General features: G+C 48.1%; 1 protein-coding gene across 1 annotated transcript in view; it reads right to left on the bottom strand.

The window, feature by feature from the left end:
- Window positions 1–19,260, bottom strand: part of EFCAB6 (EF-hand calcium binding domain 6) — a 1,149,121-nt gene that overhangs the window by 782,642 nt on the left and 347,219 nt on the right. The window contains exon 8 of the mRNA XM_030215418.1: window positions 8,038–8,162. Within this exon, the coding sequence (XP_030071278.1) occupies window positions 8,038–8,162 (125 nt within the window). The remainder of the gene's footprint in view (window positions 1–8,037; window positions 8,163–19,260) is intronic.

Here is a 19,260-nt window from a genome sequence, read left to right as displayed (position 1 = left end):
GAAAAAGGAATGGAAAACAAAAATGAGGATGTTATAATGCCTTTGTATCACTCCATGGTGCAACCGCACCTTGAATATTGTGTTCAATTCTGGTCGCCGCATCTCAAAAAAGATGTAGTGAAATTAGAAAAGGTGCAGAGAAGGGTGACGAAAATGATAAAGGGGATGGGACGACATCCCTATGAGGAAAGGCTGAAGCGGCTAGGGCTCTTCAGCTTGGAGAAAAGGCGGCTGAGGGGAGATATGATAGAGTCTATAAAATAATGAGTGGAGTTGAACAGGTAGATGTGAAGCGTCTGTTTACACTTTCCAAAAATACTAGGACTAGGGGGCTTGCAATAAAGCTACAGTGTAGTAAATTTAAAACAAATCGGAGAAAAGGTTTCTTCTCTCAATGTGTAATTAAACTCTGGAATTCGTTTCCAGAAAATGTGGTAAAGGTGGTTAGCTTAGTGGAGTTTAAAAAAGGTTTGGATGGCATCCTAAAGGAAAAGTCCATAGATCATTATTAAATGGACTTGGGGAAAATGCACTATTTCTGGGATAAGCAGTATAAAATGTTTTGTACTTTTTTGAGATCTTGCCAGGTATTTGTGACCTGGATTGGCCACTGTTGGAAACAGGATGCTGGGCTTGATGGACCTTTGCTCTTTCCCAGTATGGCAATACTTATGTACTTATGTACATCACACCTCTTCAAATCACTTCAAAGGAGGACGTTGCGAATTACAGACTGGTCAGTCTGACCTGAGTGGTGAGTAAACTAATGGAAACACTTCTAAAGCACAGGATTGTGAGGTTTCTCAAATTGAATGGACTGCAGGACCTGAGGCAACATGGCTTCACTAGAGGCAGATCTTGTTAGACAAATCTGATTGACTTCTTTAACTGGTTAATGAAGCACTTGGACATGGGCAGGGCACTAGATGTGGTGTACCTGGATTTTAGCAAAACCTTTGACATGATTCTGCATAGGTGACTGATAAATAAAATGAATGCCCACAGTATGGGACCTAAAGAGGGGCATTTTCGAAAGAGGACGTCTATCTCTAAGGGCACCCATCTCTGAAGATATCCCCGCGAAGGGGCAGGGCATCCCATATTATCGAAGATGGGCGTCCATCTTTCGTTTCGATAATACGGTCGGGGACGCCCAAATCTCAACATTTAGGTCGACCTAAGAGGTAGGGAGAGGTCAGCATTGAGAGCAGGATACCAAGCCAAGGGAGCATCCCAGAGCCTAGGGAACGGCCGAGCAAGCAGCCCAGCATGATGGGAGAGCTGCCAGAGGGCCAAGGAAGCCGACTCCAGGATGGAAAAGGAGATTTGGGGTGTCAGAGCACAGCCATGGCTATGACACTATCTATCCTGTCCAGCATTTCCCCTCCGTGCCCTTGTCCCTATCATCCTGCTTTGTTAAGCATCTCCTATTTTGTGTCCTTAATTTTGCCCTATTCAGCATCCCCCCTCTTTGTCCATATCCCTTCCCCATGTCCAGCTTCTCCCCTCACCTCTCTCTCTCTGTCCATCCTGTACCCCCCTCCCCCATGGGTCCAACATCTCTCTTCCTCCTTGCTCTGTGAATCTCAACATCTTTTTCACCTCCCCCCCACCACCACCAATTGGTCTAGAATATCCCTTTCTCTCTCTGCCTCCTTTACCCACGTCCCAATCAACCCTTCTTTCCCCCTCTGCCCCGCCCCCATCCCGGCATCTCTCCCCTCCCTCTCTCCCAGTCTAGGAATGTTTCCTCTCTCCTGCTCTAGTGGCCTGCCAACTTTGCCTCTGTGGCCAGCAGTATTGAAGACACACTGCCTCCAGCCCTTCCTTCTGCTGTGTCCTGTCTGCCAGAAATAGGAAGTTGCATCAGAGGAAGTAGACACGCAGAAAGGAGGGGCCTGTGCCAGACAGAGGCAATGAGTCTTCAACATTGTCTAGCCACAGAGGCAAGGTTATTGGGCTGCTGGGGAGAAGTGACAGATGCCAGGCCATGGGGGGAGGGCAGAGAAGGAAAAGAAGCAAGAAAGAGATGCCAGACCATGGGAGCAGGGAGCAGCTAGGAGCCATTGCAGGTGCAGAGGGCAACTAGCCATCTGAGTTGGAGAAGGAGCTCAAATGCATATGACTTGGTATGTCTGAGCATGTCCCTTGGGAATCCCACAGAGCCTGCCTACCTCTTGTGATTAAATTAGCAAATATTGATGTAAAACTCCTGATAGGAAGAATATGAGTAGAGAATTTTCATGCACATGAGAGGGAACGTTGACGTTGACAGTTGACCTTAGCACATTTTAGTTCATATGCGAACGAGGGGATAATTTTATAAAGTGGTAGCTAACATTTAGGCACTGAATTTGTGCTTAAACTATTAGAATAATGGTGAATATGTACATAAATTATTAGAACAATAGCATATATGTAAGTATCAGGGGCATAATCGAAAGAGAAGGACGCCCATATTTCGACACAAATCGGGAGATGGGCGTCCTTCTCTCAGGGTCACCCAAATCGGCATAATCGAAAGCCGATTTTAGGCATCCTCAACAGCTTTCCGTCACGGGGACGACCAAAGTTCATGGGGGGGGTGTCGGCAGCGTAGCGAAGGCATGACAGGGGCGTGGTTAAGAGATGGGCGTCCTCAGCTGATAATGGAAAAAAGAAGGGCATCCCTAACGAGCATTTGGCCGACTTTACTTGGTCCCTTTTTTTTCACAACCAAGCCTCGAAAAGGTGCCCAAACTGACCAGATGACCTCTGGAGGGAATGGGGGATAACCTCCCCTTACTCCCCCAGTGGTCACCAACCCCCTCCCACCCTAAAAAAAAATTAAAAAACATTTTTTGCCAGCCTCTATGCCAGCCTCAAATGTCATACCCAGCTCCATCACAGCAGTATGCAGGTCCCTGGAGCAGTTTTTAGTGGGTACTGCAGTGCACTTCAGACAAGCGGACCCAGGCCCATCCCCCCCACCTGTTTCACTTGTGGTGGTAAATGTGAGCCCTCCAAAGCTCACCCGAAACCCACTGTACCCACATGTAGGTGCCCCCCTTCATCCCTTAGGGCTATGGTAGTGGTGTACAGTTGTGGAGAGTGGGTTTTGGGACCTTTGGGGGGCTCAGCACACAAGGTAAGGGAGCTATGCACCTGGGAGCAATTTGTGAAGTCCACTGCAGTGCTCCCTAGGGTGCCCGGTTGGTGCCCTGGCATGTGAGGGGGACCAGTGCACTACGAATGCTGGCTCCTCCCATGACCAAATACTTTGAATTTGGTCGTTTTTGAGATGGGCGTCCTCGGTTTCCATTATCAGAGAAAACCGAAGTCGCCCATCTCTAAGGACGACCATCTCAACATTTAGGTCGACCGTCTCTAAAGTCGACCTAAATGTTGAGATTTGGGCGTCCCCGACCGCATTATCGAAATGAAAGATGGACGCCCATCTTGTTTCGATAATACGGGATACCCTGCCCATTTGCGGGAAAGTCCTCAGAGATGGTCGTCCCCGTTCGAATATGCTCCTCCACGTGTGCACATTCTTGTATAAATGCCAAAATTCCACTCAAGCAGTATTATGTAAATATACACATATTTTACAGGTACACATATACATTGGTGGATTCTAGAGGGCCATGGAAACAGAGTTAAGAGCACAAACAGAGGAAAGCAGAACCAGAGATTGGGAATAAGATGATTAGAACAATAAAATCACCAGACAACAAAAAGGTAGGAAAAGTGATTTTATTTTCTGTTTAGTGTTTGAATTATGTTTACATCTGTTGGCTTTATGTTACACTGTACAGGAGGACAAGCATTTCTTTCTATTTCTCTGGTGTTGCACGACATGCAGAGTCTGGTATCTCTGTTCAGTTTTTGTCTCCATTTCGAGTTTTGTCTGCATGTCTTTTGCGGTTCCCTGTTTTGTATCAGGTGAGAGTCATGTTCTGCATCTGCAACTAAGGTGATGGATTCTGCTGACATGTGGTGTCTGTGTAGGATTATGCAGCAATCTATCTTGTTCCAGTTTCCCAGTAGCAGGTTATTTTTGTGCTCTAGGGCTTGTCTTCATATGTGAGTTAGGGGCAGGGCTATTATGGTTTGGTAACTTTTCTATATAGATCTTGAGTGCTTTTTGCAGGGTTTTGTGTTATTTTTCAAAGTATCTCACCTGTTTGAAAAATAAAACTGCTCAGGACTAGCAGGATCTCCACTTCTGGAGCAGTGCTGGTTTTGGGGATATCTACAATGAAGGTGCATTCTATGTGTAATGAGTTAATCTTGTTGGGCAGACTGGATGGACCGTATGGGTCTTTATCTGTCGTCATCTACTATGGTACTATCCTGCTCATTTTCGAAGGAGAAGGGCGGCCATCTTCTGACACAAATCGGGAGATGGTCGGCCATCTCCTAAACCTGGCCAAATCAGTATAATCGAAAGCCAATTTTGGCCTCCTTCAACTGCTTTCCGTCGCAGGGCCGGCCAAAGTTAAAGAGGGCGTTTTGGCAGGGCACGGAAGGCGGGATGGGGGCGTGGTTACAAGATGGTCGGCTTCGGCCGATAATGGAAAAAAGAAGGCCAGCTCTGATGAGCACTTGGCCAGCTTCACTTGGTCCATTTATTTTTAGGACCAAGCCTCAAAAAGTGCCCCAACTCACCAGATGACCACCGGAGGGAATCGAGGATCACCTACCCTTACTCCTCCAGTGGTCACCAACCCCCTCCCACCCCCAAAAAATTTTTTTTTTACATTTTTTGCCAGCCTGTATGCCAGCCTCAAATGTCATACCCAGCTCCATGACAGAAGTATGCAGGTGTCACGATTGTGCCCATGTTTCATGCTCTCATTCATTTTGCCACCTGGTGGTCAGACCTGTTGGCTGCGATGGACTATCTGCTTGTTGTTTCACATGTTCCAGAAATCATTCTGGTCTGGTCCGGATCTTCCAACCTTCCAGACTGTCTTGGGATTTTTGGAACTAAGCAGCACCCTTACCTGGGGACCTCCCTGGTATTTTGCCTTTATTAACCTCCTGGAAACTTTCTAGTTTGCCTTTGCAACAGAGGTCCTCAGAAGAGTTTTCATCTGTGAGAGTTTGTTGCAGTGATAACCTTGCTACTTTCAGTTTCAGCTAGACCCTGCTTGTTTCCTGGTTTATTCTACTGCTCGCTGCCTGCCCAAGACCCTGCTTGTTTCCTGGTTTATTCTACTGTTTGCTGCCTACCCAAGAGTCTGCTTGTTTCCTGGTTTATTCTGCTTTGCTGCCTGCCAGTAAGACTCTGCTTGATTCGTGGACTATTCTCCAGCTTACTGCTTATTGCTTCTGTTCCAGTCCAGCTGCTCCAGTCAGGCCTGGGCCCGTCTGTCTGTGGTCCGCCTTGCTGCCTGTTTGGGTGGTTCTCCTGCCGTTGCGAGTTATCGGTAGTGGCCCAAGGGCTCATTTTTCCTGACCAGTGTGACAGCAGGTCTCTGGAGCAGTTTTAGTGCATAATTACATAAGTACAGCCATACTGGGAAAGACCAAAGGTCCATCAAGCCCAGCATCCTGTCTCCAACAGTGGCCAATCCAGGTCACAGATACCTGGCACGATCCCAAAAAAGTACAAAACATTTTATACTGCTTACCCCAGAACTAGTGGATTTTCCCCACGTCCATTTAATAATGGTCTATGGACTTTTCCTTTAGGAAGCTGTCCAAACCTTTTTTAAACTCCGCTAAGCTAACTCCCTTTACCACATTCACTGGGTGCTACAGTGGACTTCAGGCAGGCGGACCCAGGCCCATCCCCCCCCAAACCTGTTACACTTGTGGTGGTAAATGGGAGCCCTCCAAAACCCACCCAAAACCCACTGTACCCACATATAGGTGCCCCCCTTCAACCATAAGGGCTATGGTAGTGTTGTACAGTTGTGGGTAGTGGGTGTTGGAGGTTTTTGGGGGGCTCAGCACCTAAGGTAAGGGAGCTATGCACCTGGGAGCAATTTGTGAAGTCCACTGAAGTGCCCCCTAGGTTGCCCGGTTAGTGTCCTGGCATGTGAGGGGGACCACTGCACTATAAATGCTGGCTCCTCCCATGACCAAATGCATTGGATTTGGCCGGGTTTGAGATGTCTGCCATTAGTTTCCATTATCGGCAAAAACCAATGGTGGCAATCTCTAAGGCCGGCCATCTCTAACGCCGGCCCAAATGTTGACATTTGGCTGGCCCCGGCTGTATTATCAAAACGAAAGATGGCCGGCCATCTTGTTTCGATAATACGGTTGGGTATACTGCTTTCCGGGGCCGGCCTTAGAGATGGTTGCCCATATAGATGGCCGGCCCCGTTCGATTATGCCCCTCCACGTTATAAGAGAGATTTCATACAATACCTCCTTGGTATACAGACTTATGCATCTTCATTGCAGATATCCCGAAAACCCGACTGGCTAGCTGTGCCTCAAGGACTGGGTTCAGAAACACTTAGGCGCTGCGTATGCCTTGTAGCGCTATAGAAGTGATAAGTAGTAGTAGTAGTCACCATGTAAACAAAAACCCATGTACTTTAAACAAAGTATCTAGCAGTGGAAGGTGCCATGTGCTGTTCCCGAGTTGATTGTCATAACTTGAATATTTTTTGAGTGGCTAATTGCATTGGGGTAGTCATTGTTGGGGAATATGTGATACAGAACTGGAGCATCAAGGTTTATATTGAGATTCTGACCAATCCTGTAGAGAATCCAAACTACACACAACATAGAAGAATTTGTTGAATGATGCTATCAATTATATAATTATGGTTTTACTGGGAAATTTGAACAGCCTGGAGAGAGGAGAATTTCTTTTATGTATAGAAGATTGCTAATTTAAAAGTGGAGGGGGGAAAGGGAATACGTATGGAAATATCACTTTGACTCCTCCCTCCCCCCTCCCCAACATACCTAGCTTGCCCCCCTGTTGCCACCCCAAATATTTATGTCTAGAAATGCCACTGGATGTTAGGCTGTCTGGCCATGAGGGCGGTACTCAACAGTGAACAGGAAGTAAAGGCCCTCTGGAAAAACAGAACAGGGAGACCCTGGGAGGGGAGATGCTGCCCTGTAGTGTAGGTCTCCCCTGCTAATGTGTAAGCTACCAGAACCTGGCTAAGGTAGGCTAAGCTTTTAACTTTAGCTTTACAAGAACCATGTTCTTGAGGTCTAGCTAGAGCCAGACCTGTGTTGTGAAACTCTGTATGTAGCTGTATGTAGCTGTAACTGTGGAGTTAAGATCTGTCAGCTACAGGCGTGCGCAAAGTTTGCCTCTGAAACTAAAGAGACCTGTGAGATAACAGGGTTCAGTATTTGTTTAATAAAGGGGTTTTGTTTCATTTTTTTCCTTGTCTGGCTGTATTTTATTAAGGCCTCCTGCTCCAACCCTGCTCACATTACCACACAGCCAAACTGGTAATCAAAATGATGATAGCAACAGTCATAAGGATGCTTAGATACAAAGGAAGATGAAATGGCAGCAACAAAAAGAAGGTGAGATTGCCTTCACTGAGACCTCATTTGGAGTACTTTGTGCAATTTTGGAGCCTGCACATTTAAAAGAATATAAACCAGGTGGAACAAATCAAGATGGCTATGACTAAAATAGTAATCATAAATCATATGGGGAAAATTTTTATCTAAACTTGTATGCCCCAAACAAATCTGGGAAAGGGGAGATGTAACACATTTATATACATCTAAAGTATAAATGCACAGGAGGCAGGTCTACCTTAACTGTAAAGAGGCTCTAGACTGAATGATCATGGAAAGAAGGTAAAAGGAAGTAGAGTCAGAAGTAATCTAAAGAAATGTTTCTCTATGTGAAGGGTGGTGGACATATGAAACAGCTTTCAGGTAACAGTATGAGAATTCAAAAAGAATTGGGCAAGCACAGATGACCTCTAATGGAACTGTACAGCTGAGCAAGAGGTGTGGATGGGCAAACTGGGTAAGCTGTCATATTCTATGTTCCCACCTAACAGTAACACAAGCATAAACTATTATGCCATTATAGTTGTCTGAATATTTTCTTACCTTTTCCTTGAAAGCCATCTCAATTTCATCCATCACATAACCTTCCATACAAAATATATTGGTTGAAGCCTGTGGGATCCTTGATTTTTGTTTCTGCTGTTCTTGAAAAGCTTCTGAGTTCACTGCTATTAGAAGAAACTAAATATTAGAATTACTATTTCATAATGTCTTCTCTTTTAATTTTACAGTATTTGAAATATAGATTGGCTGTTGGTTGGAGAGAAGAGTAAAGAGAGAGAAAAGAAGATAAAATCAGTTATGCTTATGTTAGACTGTGCAATTTGAAATACTAAAATGGAATCCTATCTGAACTTTAATAAGGCCTCCAATACTGGTCAATACAGAGAAAAATGGGAAAATTAGGTTCTTACCTTGGTAATTTTCTTTCCTTTAGTCACAGCAGATGAAGCCATTACATATGGGTTGTGTCCATCAACCAGCAGGGGGAGATAGAGAGCACTCAACTTTTCACAATGCCTCATGGCCAGCCAGCTCCACTGCCTCTTCAATATTTGAAGCTTCCAAAGCAGTATGGCAAACCACAATGGGAATAACATGAACTTTCCTCACAGCGAACGATGGCCCTTTAACAAGGGCATGAACTCAAAAGGAGGGAATGAACACATCCTCCTGGAGGGAATAAACTCGTCCTCCTTATTGTATAACTGGAGGGGATACACGCAACCTCCTGGAGGGAATAAACTCATCCTCCAAAACATAAACTAGAGGGAATGGACTCATCCTCCTATAAGTGAACATGAATCCTGAAGACTGTTTTCCAACTTTCTCCCAAGGAAGGAACTTCAGGAAACAAGAACAGAACCTGAAACAGATTCACAGCATACAGACAATCATACAGGGAGGGCTCATGGCTTCATCTGCTATGACTAAAGGAAAGAAAATTACCAAGGTAAGAACCTAATTTTCCCTTCCTTGTCATCAAGCAGATGAAGCCATTACGTATGGGATGTAACAAAGCAATCCCTATATAGGGTGGGAACAGGTCACACCACGCGCTAGCACTTGTGCTCCAAAACGCGCATCTCTCCTAGCAGCCACATCCAGCCTGTAATGTCGGGCAAAAGAGAGCTTAGAAGCCCATGTTGCTGCACTGCATATCTCTTGACGAGAGAGTGCTCCAGTTTCAGCCCAAGAGGAAGAAATCGCTCTGGTAGACTGTGCCTTAAAGGCTACAGGTGGAGACCGGCCGGCAAGCAGATAAGCTGAAAAGATAGTTTCTTTGAGCCAGCGGGCAATAGTGGCTTTAGACGCTGGAGACCCTCTGCGAGGACCTGATAGCAAAACAAACAGATAATCATAGATCCTGAAAGAGATAGTAACTCGCAGATACTGCAGCAGAGTCCTGCGCACATCCAACAGGTGCAACTGCCCAAAAGATTCTGGAAACTCCTGCTTATCAAAGGAGGGCAAGAAAATAGGCTGGTTTAGGTGAAACGCTGAAACCACCTTAGGCATGAAGGAAGGCACGGTCCGAACCGTGACCCCGGACTCTGAGAATTGCAGAAATGGGTCTCTACAGGACAGCGCCTGGAGCTCTGAAACCCGTCTCGCCGAAGTAATGGCCACAAGAAAAACGGCCTTTTGTGTCAAATCCTTCTCCGATGCTCGCCGAAGCGGCTCAAAAGGAGAAGCCTGCAGGGCCTTCAAAACTAGCCGCAGGTTCCAAGCTGGACAGGGTGCTCGCACGGAAGGCCAGAGCCGAAGCACCCCACTAAGAAACCGTGCCACATCTGGATGAGCAGCTAAAGACACGCCTTCAACCTTACCACGAAGGGAGGCCAACGCTGCCACTTGCACCCGCAGGGAATTAAGCCTATTTGTACACCATCCTGCAAAAAGTCCAGAATCGGCGAGATAGGAGCCCGCATGGGTGTGATCGCTTTTGAAGCACACCAAGACTCAAACTGGCGCCAAATCCTGGCATAAGCCACGGAAGTGGAACGCTTGCGGGCCTGCAGGAGAGTGGAAATGACTGTGTTTGAATAGCCTTTGTCCCTCAATTACGCCCTCTCAATCGCCATGCCATAAGACCAAAGCGGCAGGCGTCCTCCATGGCTACCAGGCCCTGTGACAACAGGTTCGGTACCAGAGGTAAAGGAAGGGGAGCCTCCACTAGCATCTGTCGCAGGTCCGCATACCAAGGCCTCCTGGGCCAATCCGGGGCGATGAGAACCACTTCTCCTGGGTGCAGCCGAATCCGCAGGAGCACGCGCCCTATCAAGGGCCACGGAGGGAACACATATAGTAGGCCCGGAGGCCAGGGCTGAGTCAAGGCATCCAACCCTGCCGAGCGACGATCTCTCCGTCTGCTGAAGAAGCACGGGACTTTGGCATTTGAACGTCGCCATAAGATCCATCACGGGCTTGCCCCATTTGACACATATCTGCAGGAATACTCCGACTGCTAGTTCCCATTCTGCTGGATCGATCTGATGCCTGCTTAGATAATCGGCTTGCACATTGCTCTGACCTGCAATGTGAGCTGCCGACAGAAACTGAAGATGCAGCTCGGCCCAGTGGCAAATCTGTTCGGCCTACGCGGCCAGTGCTCTGCACTGAGTGCCGCCTTGTCGATTTATGTAGGCCACTGCTGTCGTGTTGTCCAACATCACTCTGACAGCCAATCCTTCCAGGGTCACTTCTGAAACACCTCTCTCAACTCCAGGCGGTTGATGGACCACTCTGACTCCTCGGGTGTCCCCTTGCAATGTGCACCCCAGTCCTTCAGGCTGGCATCTGTCACTACTAGACACCAATCGGGGAGCGCCACCAGCATTCCTCGCCGCAGCATGCTGTCTGAGAGCCACCACTCCATGCTGAGTCGGGCCGCAGGGAGCCAAGAAAGTCTGCATTGATAATCCTGAGAAACTGGAGACCATCTTTGAAGTAGAGAATACTATAGAGGTCTCAGGTGCGCTCTCGCCCAGGGCACCACTTCCAATGTGGCTGTCATCGATCCCAGCAGCTGGACAATGTCCCAAGCTCGCGGGCAGGGCATCCTCAGGAGCAGACGGACCTGATTCTGAAGCTTGCACCGCCTTAGCTCGGATAGGTATACATAGTCCGAGTTTGTGTCGAACCTGGCCCCCAAATATTCTAGAGATTGCGAGGGGGTCAGGTGACTTTTGGCCATATTGACGACCCAGCCTAGAGATTGAAGTACTGAGACCACTCTGGCTGTAGCTTGATAGCTCTCTGTTACAGAGTCTGCTCTGATGAGCCAGTCGTCTAGGTATGGGTGAACCCTGATACCTTCTCGCCTGAGCAAAGCAGCTACTACCACCATTACCTTCGAAAAGGTTTGGGGAGCTGTGGCGAGGCCAAAAGGCAAGGCCCGGAACTGGAAATGTTTTCCCAACACCACAAACCTCAGAAACTTCTGATGCGGGGGCCAAATTGGTATGTGCAAGTAAGCTTCTTTCAGGTCAAGAGACGTGAGAAACTCTACTGGCTGTACCGCAGCAATGACGAAGCGCAGGGTTTCCATGTGGAAATGCCGCACTCTCAGGGACTTGTTTAATTCTTTTAACTCCAGATTAGGGCGAAAAGACCCACCTTTTCGTGGCACCACAAAGTAGATGGAGTATCGGCCGTAGCCGTATTCGGCGGGAGGTACCGGGGACACGGCCCCTAACTGAATCAGACCTTGCAAAGTCTCCTCTACCACCACCCGTTTGGCGGCAGAACTGCATCGGGACTCCACAAACACGTCTCTTACTGGGGCGTTGAATTCTATTCTGTAGCCATCTCTGATCAGGTCCAGAACCCACTGATCTGAGGAAATATTGGCCCACTCCTCGGCAAAGAGGGAAAGATGTCCTCCGATGACAGGAAGCGAGGAGGGGGCCAGCGCACCATCATTGAGAGGGTCGCCCCTGAACTCCAGGCCTAGAGCCGGTGGCTGCGGAACGCTTGTCCGCGCGAAAGGAGTTCCTCTGCTGAAAAACGGGCACGAGAAGTGAACCCAGCAGAACGCCCTCGGCGGTACCTTCTAGCTTCACGGAAGCGAGGTCTAAAAGAGTGGACCGCCTGGCCCTTGGAGGAAGGCCTCGGCCTATCTTCGGGCAAGCGCTGGGGATTAGGATCTCCCAGGCCTTTAACAATTTTTTTTCCAACTCCTCACCAAATAGGAGAAGGCCTTGAAAAGGCAACTTCACCAATCTTTGCTTAGAGGCCATGTTCGCTGCCCAATGTCGTAGCCAAATAAGACGGTGAGCCGCCACTGCTACTACCATTTGTTTAGCCGAAGCTCTGACAATATCATAAAGGGCATCAGCCAAAAAGGACAAGGCCGACTCCATCCGCGGAGCCACATCCGAGAAGGGCTCCGCTCCATCTCCGGGCTGTTCCACTGCCTGTTGCAACCACGCCAGGCAGGCTCTAGCAGCATAACAACTGCATGCAGACGCCCGAACAGTAAGACCTGCAATTTCAAAGGACCGTTTAAGTGCTGCTTCCAGCCTACAGTCTTGTATATCCTTCAGGGCAACTCCTCCATCCACAGGAAGGGTAGTTCTCTTTGTCACCGCAGTGACTAGGGCATCTACTTTAGGCATTGCAAAGCGAGCCAAATGCTCCTCACGCAGAGGGTATAACTGCCCCATAGCCCTGGAAACTTTCAAAGGTCCTTCGGGGTCAGCTCACTGAGCGGAAATAAGCTCTTGGATGGAGTCATGCAAAGGAAAGGCTTGAGCAGGCTTTTTGGTACTAGCCATCCTAGGATTCACAGAGGAGGCCGTGCCACTGTCAGGCTCTTCAACAGAAAGGACCTGTAGGGCATCTGAAATAAGCGCTGGCAGCTCATCACGGTGGAAAATCCTCACCGCGGAGGGATCATCCAGATCCTGTGGTAATTCTGCACCTGACTCTGGCTCCTCAGACCACGAAGGCCTGCCAGAACTCTCCAAATCCTCACAGCCCGACCACGGGGGGGGGGGGGGGGGGGGGGGGGGGGGGGGGGGGGGGGGGGGGGAAGGAGGTGCACCACAATCTGAAGGGGAATTAGCCCTTCTACACTTTTCTTTATGCCAATTATCCGGGAAAATAGCCTCAGCGGGCAGTCCCAGGCCAGAATCCACCGGGCCTCAGATGACCCTTGAGGGAGAGCTCTTTTCAGCATGTATGCTTTATGCAATAATAACACAAAATCAGGGGAGAAAAACTCGCCCTGGGCACCCAGATCCCGTCCGGGATCCACTGAGTGGGAAAGGACAGGGAAAAGCAAGCTAATATGTCCACATCCACGGGGGCATGGGTAAGGCAGGGAAAGGGCTAACCTATATGTCTTCAAAGTGAAACTGCTTTAGCCTCTAACACCCCGGCTAACAACTGGCAAGCCAGGAGCCACCCCCAGGCAGATTTTTGATGGAGCTTGAAGAAGCTGCAGCCACCCTGCTTGGGGAGATAGAGAATACTGAAGAGGCAGTGGAGCTGGCTGGCCATGAGGCACTGTGAAAAGTTGAGTGCTCTCTATCTCCCCCTGCTGGTTGATGGACACAACCCATACGTAATGGCTTCATCTGCTTGATGACAAGGAAACTAGCAAATATCAGGCAAGAAAGAAATTTATCAATAATTATTTCTAAAGATCTGAAGATGTCAGTCGGTGTGATAAAGAAGTAGGAAAAGCTAACAGTATAGTCAGAGAGAGTCTGGTTTATGGCCCCTGGTTCAGAACTGTCACTGTAATGACTATATTGGTTATGCCGGGAGAAGGGGGATGAAAACTAAAAGAAAGATCCCCATATAGCTATGGATGGAAGCTCAAGGTACCAGATCTCAGTCCTGGTTACAACTAAGCTGAAGGTCCAAAGGAGCATGTGTAGATTTCTGGATTGATGAGGGGAGGAGTCAAGATGGCGATACAATAGGTTTGGTGATTGCACTTCTCCAGTTTGCAGTACTAATGCTATTTCCTCATCCTAATGCTTCATACAAAGTGGAAGGGTGTCCTTAAGGACATTTCCTCATTGGACTTGACCTCTTCCCCAGTGCAAGAAAATTGGAGCGGTTCATCACCAGCACTCCCCGAAAGTACCACAAGAAGACAGCCTTTCTATAAGCGTGAATGAGGGAGCGTCCACTCTTCTCGGACAAGAGGTATTTCTGTCCCCTCCAGATTCCACTCCGCTGTAAAGCGAAAGCTACATACCTGTAGAAGGTATTCTCCGAGGACAGCAGGCTGATTGTTCTCACGAATGGGTGACGTCCACGGCAGCCCCTCCGATCGGAGATCTTCACTAGCAAAAGCGTTTGCTAGCCCTCACGTGCGCATGCGCGACCGTCTTCCCGCCCAAGCGTACTCGTGTTCGTTAGTCCAGTACATAGCAAAGACATAGACAAGGGAAGACACAACTCCAAAGGGGAGGCGGGCGGGTAGGTGAGAACAATCAGCCTGCTGTCCTCGGAGAATACCTTTTATAGGTATGTAGCTTTCGCTTTCTCCGACGACAAGCAGGCTGTTGTTCTCACGAATGGGGTATCCCTAGCCCCCAGGCTCACTCAAAATAACAAACATTGGTCAATTGGGCCTCGAAACGGCGAGGACATAACTGAGATTGACCTAACTTATACAACTAACTGAGAGTGCAGCCTGGAACAGAATAAAAATGGGCCTAGGGGGCTGGAGTTGGATTCTAAACCCCGAACAGATTCTGCAGCACCGACTGCCCGAACCGACTGTCGCGTCGGGTATCCTGCTGAAGGCAGTAATGTGATGTGAATGTGTGGATTGATGACCACGTCGCAGCCTTGCAAATCTCTTCAATAGTGGCTGATTTCAAGTGGGCCACTGATGCTGCCATGGCTCTAACACTATGAGCCGTGACTGGGCGTAAGCGAAGGAGATGCAATCTGCTAGCCAATTAGAGATGGTGCGTTTCCCGACATCTCAAAAGAAACAAACATTTGGGCGGACTGTCTGTGGGGCTGCGTCCGCTCCAGATAGAAGGCCAATGCTCGTTTGCAGTCCAATGTGTGCAGCTGGCGTTCAGCAGGGCGGGTATGAGGACGGGGAAAGAATGTTGGCAAGACAATTGACTGGTTCAGATGGAATTCCGACACCACCTTCGGCGAGAACCTAGGGTGAGTACGGAGGACTACTCTGTTATGATGAAATTTGGTATAAGGCGCATGAGCTACCAAGGCTTGAAGCTCACTGACTCTGCAAGCTGAAGTAACTGCCACCAAGAAAATGACCTTCCAGGTCAAGTACTTTAGATGGCATGAATTCAGTGGCTCGAAAGGAGGTTTCATCAGCTGGGTGAGAATGACATTGAGATCCCATGACACTGTAGGAGGTTTGATGGGGGGCTTTGTCAAAAGCAGACCTCTCATGAAGTGAACAACTAAAGGCTGTCCCGAGATCAGCTTACCTTCCACACGGTAATGGTATGCACTAATCGCACTAAGAAGAACTCTTACAGAGTTGGTCTTAAGACCAGACTCGGACAAGTGCAGAAGGTACTCAAGCAGGGTCTGTGTAAGACAAGAGCGAGGATCTAGGGCCTTGCTGTCACACCAGACGGCAAACCTCCGCCATAGAAAGAAGTAACTCTTTTTAGTGGAATCTTTCCTGGAAGCAAGCAAGACCCGGGAGACACCCTTGGAGAGGCCCAAGGAGGCAAAATCTACGCTCTCAACAACTAGGCCATGAGAGCCAGAGACCGGAGGTTGGGATGCAGAAGCGCCCCCTCGTTCTGAGTAATGAGGGTCGGAAAACACTCCAATCTCCACGGTTCTTCGGAGGACAACGCCAGAAGAAGAGGGAACCAGATCTGACGCGGCCAGAAAGGAGCAATCAGAATCATCGTGCCTCGGTCTTACCTGAGTTTCAGCAAAGTCCTCCCCACCAAAGGTATGGGAGGATAAACATATAGGAGGCCTTCCCCCCAATCCAGGAGAAAGGCATCCGACGCTAGTCTGCGGTGGGCCTGAAGTCTGGAACAGAACTGAGGGACCTTGTGGTTGGCTCGGGTAGCAAAGAGACCCACCAAGGGGGTGCCCCAAGCTTGGAAGATCTCGTGGACCACATTGGAATTGAGCGACCATTCGTGAGGTTGCATGATCCTGCTCAACCTGTCGGCCAGACTGTTGTTTATGCCTGCCAAATATGTGGCCTGAAGACACATGCCATATCGGCGAGCCCAAAGCCACATTCTGACGGCCTCCTGACACAGAGGGCGAAATCCGGTGCCCCCCGCTTGTTGATGTAATACACGGCAACCTGGTTGTCTGTCTGAATTTGAATAATTTGGTGGGACAGCCGATCCCTGAAAGCCCTTAGAGTGTTCCAGACTGCTCATAACTCCAGGAGATTGATCTGTAGACCTTGTTCCTAGAGGGACCAACTTCCTTGGGTGTGAAGTCCATCGACATAAGCTCCCCATCCCAGGAGGGACGCATCCGTTGTCAGCACTTTTTGCAGCTGAGGAATTTGGAAGGGACGTCCCAGAGTCAAATTGGACCAAAATGTCCACCACTGCAGGGATTGAAGAAAACTGGTGGGCAGCTGGACTACATCCTCTAGATCCCCAGCAGCTTGGTACCACTGGGAAGCTAGGGTCCATTGAGCTGATCTCATGACGGGCCATGGGAGTCACATGAACTGTGGAGGCCATGTGGCCGAGCAATCTCAACATCTGCCGAGCTGTGATCTGCTGAGACGCCCGCACCCAGGAAACAAGGGACAGAAGATTGTCGGCCCTCGGTTCTGGAAGGTAGGCACGAGCTGTCTGAGAATCCAGCAGAGCTCCTATGAATTCGAGTTTTTCAACTGGAAGAAGGTGGGACTTTGGATAATTTATCACAAACCCTAGTAGCTCCAGGAGTCGAATAGTCATCTGCATGGACTGTAGAGCTCCTGCCTCCGAGGTGTTCTTGATCAGCCAAACGTCGAGGTAAGGGAACACGTGCACTCCAAGTCTGCGTAGAGACACAGCCACTACCGCCAGGCATTTGGTGAACACCCTGGGCGCGGAGGCGAGACCAAAGGGTAACACACAATACTGAAAGTGCCGTGTTCCCAGACAGAATCGAAGATACTGTCTGTGAGCTGGCAGTATCGGGATATGAGTGTAAGCATCCTTTAAGTCCAGAGAGCATAGCCAATCGTTTACCTGAATCAAGGGAAGAAGGGTGCCCAGGGAAAGCATCCTGAACTTTTCTCGGACCAGATATTTGTTCAGGGCCCTTAGGTCTAGGATGGGACGCATCCCCCCTGATTTCTTTTCCACAAGGAAGTACCTGGAATAGAATCCCAGCCCCTCTTGCCCCGGTGGCACAGGCTCGACCGCATTGGCGCTGAGAAGGGCAGAGAGTTCCTCTGCAAGTACCTGCTTGAGCTGGAAGCTGAAGGACTGAGCTCCCGGTGGGCAATTTGGAGGCTTTGTGACCAAATTGGAGTATCCTAGCTGGACTATTTGAAGAACTACATTACAAAACCATAATCGGACCAAATTACAAGGACACACATAAACTTTTCCAACTCGTGAACAAATTATTAGATATCAGAAAAGTCACAACCAACAGCAAAGACACTCCTGATGCAGACAATCTCACGAGATACTTGAATGAAAAAATAGTACAACTACGACTTAAAATACCTGTCAGTACCATCGACTATGCTGAACTCCTTAACTGCCTAGACCCAGTCCCTGGCATTCACCCAGCGGACAGTACCTGGACTAACTTCGAGATATTATCAGAGAACATCATCTCCCAAACACTCAAAAGATTTGCCAAATCACACTGCAAACTAGAAATATGCCCAAACAACCTGATGACATCTGCGCCTCAACAATTCATAAACGACATAACGAAACACCTGAATTACATGCTACAAAATGGACTCTTCCCGAAGGATAAAGGAAACATTTTACTCACCCCCATACCAAAGACGCAAAGAAAAGTGCATAGTGAACTAACTAACTACAGACCGTAGCATCTATTCCCTTAATAACCAAATTAACGGAAGGGTTGGTGACCAAGCAACTTACAAACTATCTAGATAAATTTTCAATACTTCATGATTCCCAGTCAGGATTTCGGTCTAATCACAGTACCGAAACAGTATTAGTAACTCTCATGACTAAATTCAAACAAACGATTGCATCTGGTAAGAACATACTACTTTTACAATTTGACATGTCAAGCGCTTTCGACATGGTTGACCACGGAATTTATTACACATCCTTGAATACTTCGGAATCGGAGGCAACGTCCTCAATTGGTTCAAGGGATTCCTACCACAAGATTATACCAAGTAACATCTACTCAGCGCATGGGTACCTGAATGCGGAGTACCACAAGGAGCCGACTCTATTCAACTTAATGATGATACCCTGGCAAAATTACTATCAAATCAAAACCTTAATCCATACATTATGCAGATGATGTAAGATCTACATCCCATTCAAACAAGAACTAAAAGAAATTTCCAATGACATCAACCAAAGTCTCAATATCATGCATTCTTGAGCGGACGCATTTCGGCTAAAACTCAATGCAGAAAAAGCCCAGTGCCTAATACTCACCTCCCAACACAACAAGAAAGAATTCACCACCATTAACACACCAATCCTAAACCTTCCTGTCTAAGAACCCCTAAAAATTCTTGGAGTTACCATTGATCGACACCTAACGCGAAAAATACAACCAAGAAGATGTTCCACTCAATGTGGAAATTAAAAAGAATAAGACCTTTCTTCCCAAGGAGTGTTTTCCGCAACCTGGTACAATCAATGGTGCTCAGTCATCTAGACTTTTGCAACACACTAAATGCCGGCTGCAAAGAACAAATAATCAAGAAACTCCAAACAGCCCAGAACACTGCAGCTAGACTCATATTTGGCAAACCAAAATTTGAAAGTGCCAAGCCCTTACGAGAAAAACTACACTGGATCCCACTTAAGGAACGCATCGCGTTCAAGGTATGCTCACTAGTTCACAAAATTATCCATGGAGACGCACCAGCTTACATGTCAGACCTGATAGACCTACCACCTAGGAATGCCAAAAGATCATCCCACACATTCCTTGATCTGCACTTCCCCAGCTGCAAAGGAACGAAATACAAACTAATGCACGCGTCAAACTTTACCTACCTGAGCACACAGTTATGGAATGCAGCTTGAAATCGATCTACGAAAGAACGAACTTCCGCTCATTACTGAAGACCCATCTCTTTAATAAAGCATACCACAA

Source organism: Microcaecilia unicolor, chromosome 9 (assembly GCF_901765095.1).
Source record: "Microcaecilia unicolor chromosome 9, aMicUni1.1, whole genome shotgun sequence".
Lineage (NCBI taxonomy): Eukaryota > Metazoa > Chordata > Amphibia > Gymnophiona > Siphonopidae > Microcaecilia > Microcaecilia unicolor.
The sequence above is the reverse complement of the archived record's forward strand: the minus strand, read 5'-3'. Positions and strand labels throughout refer to the sequence as shown.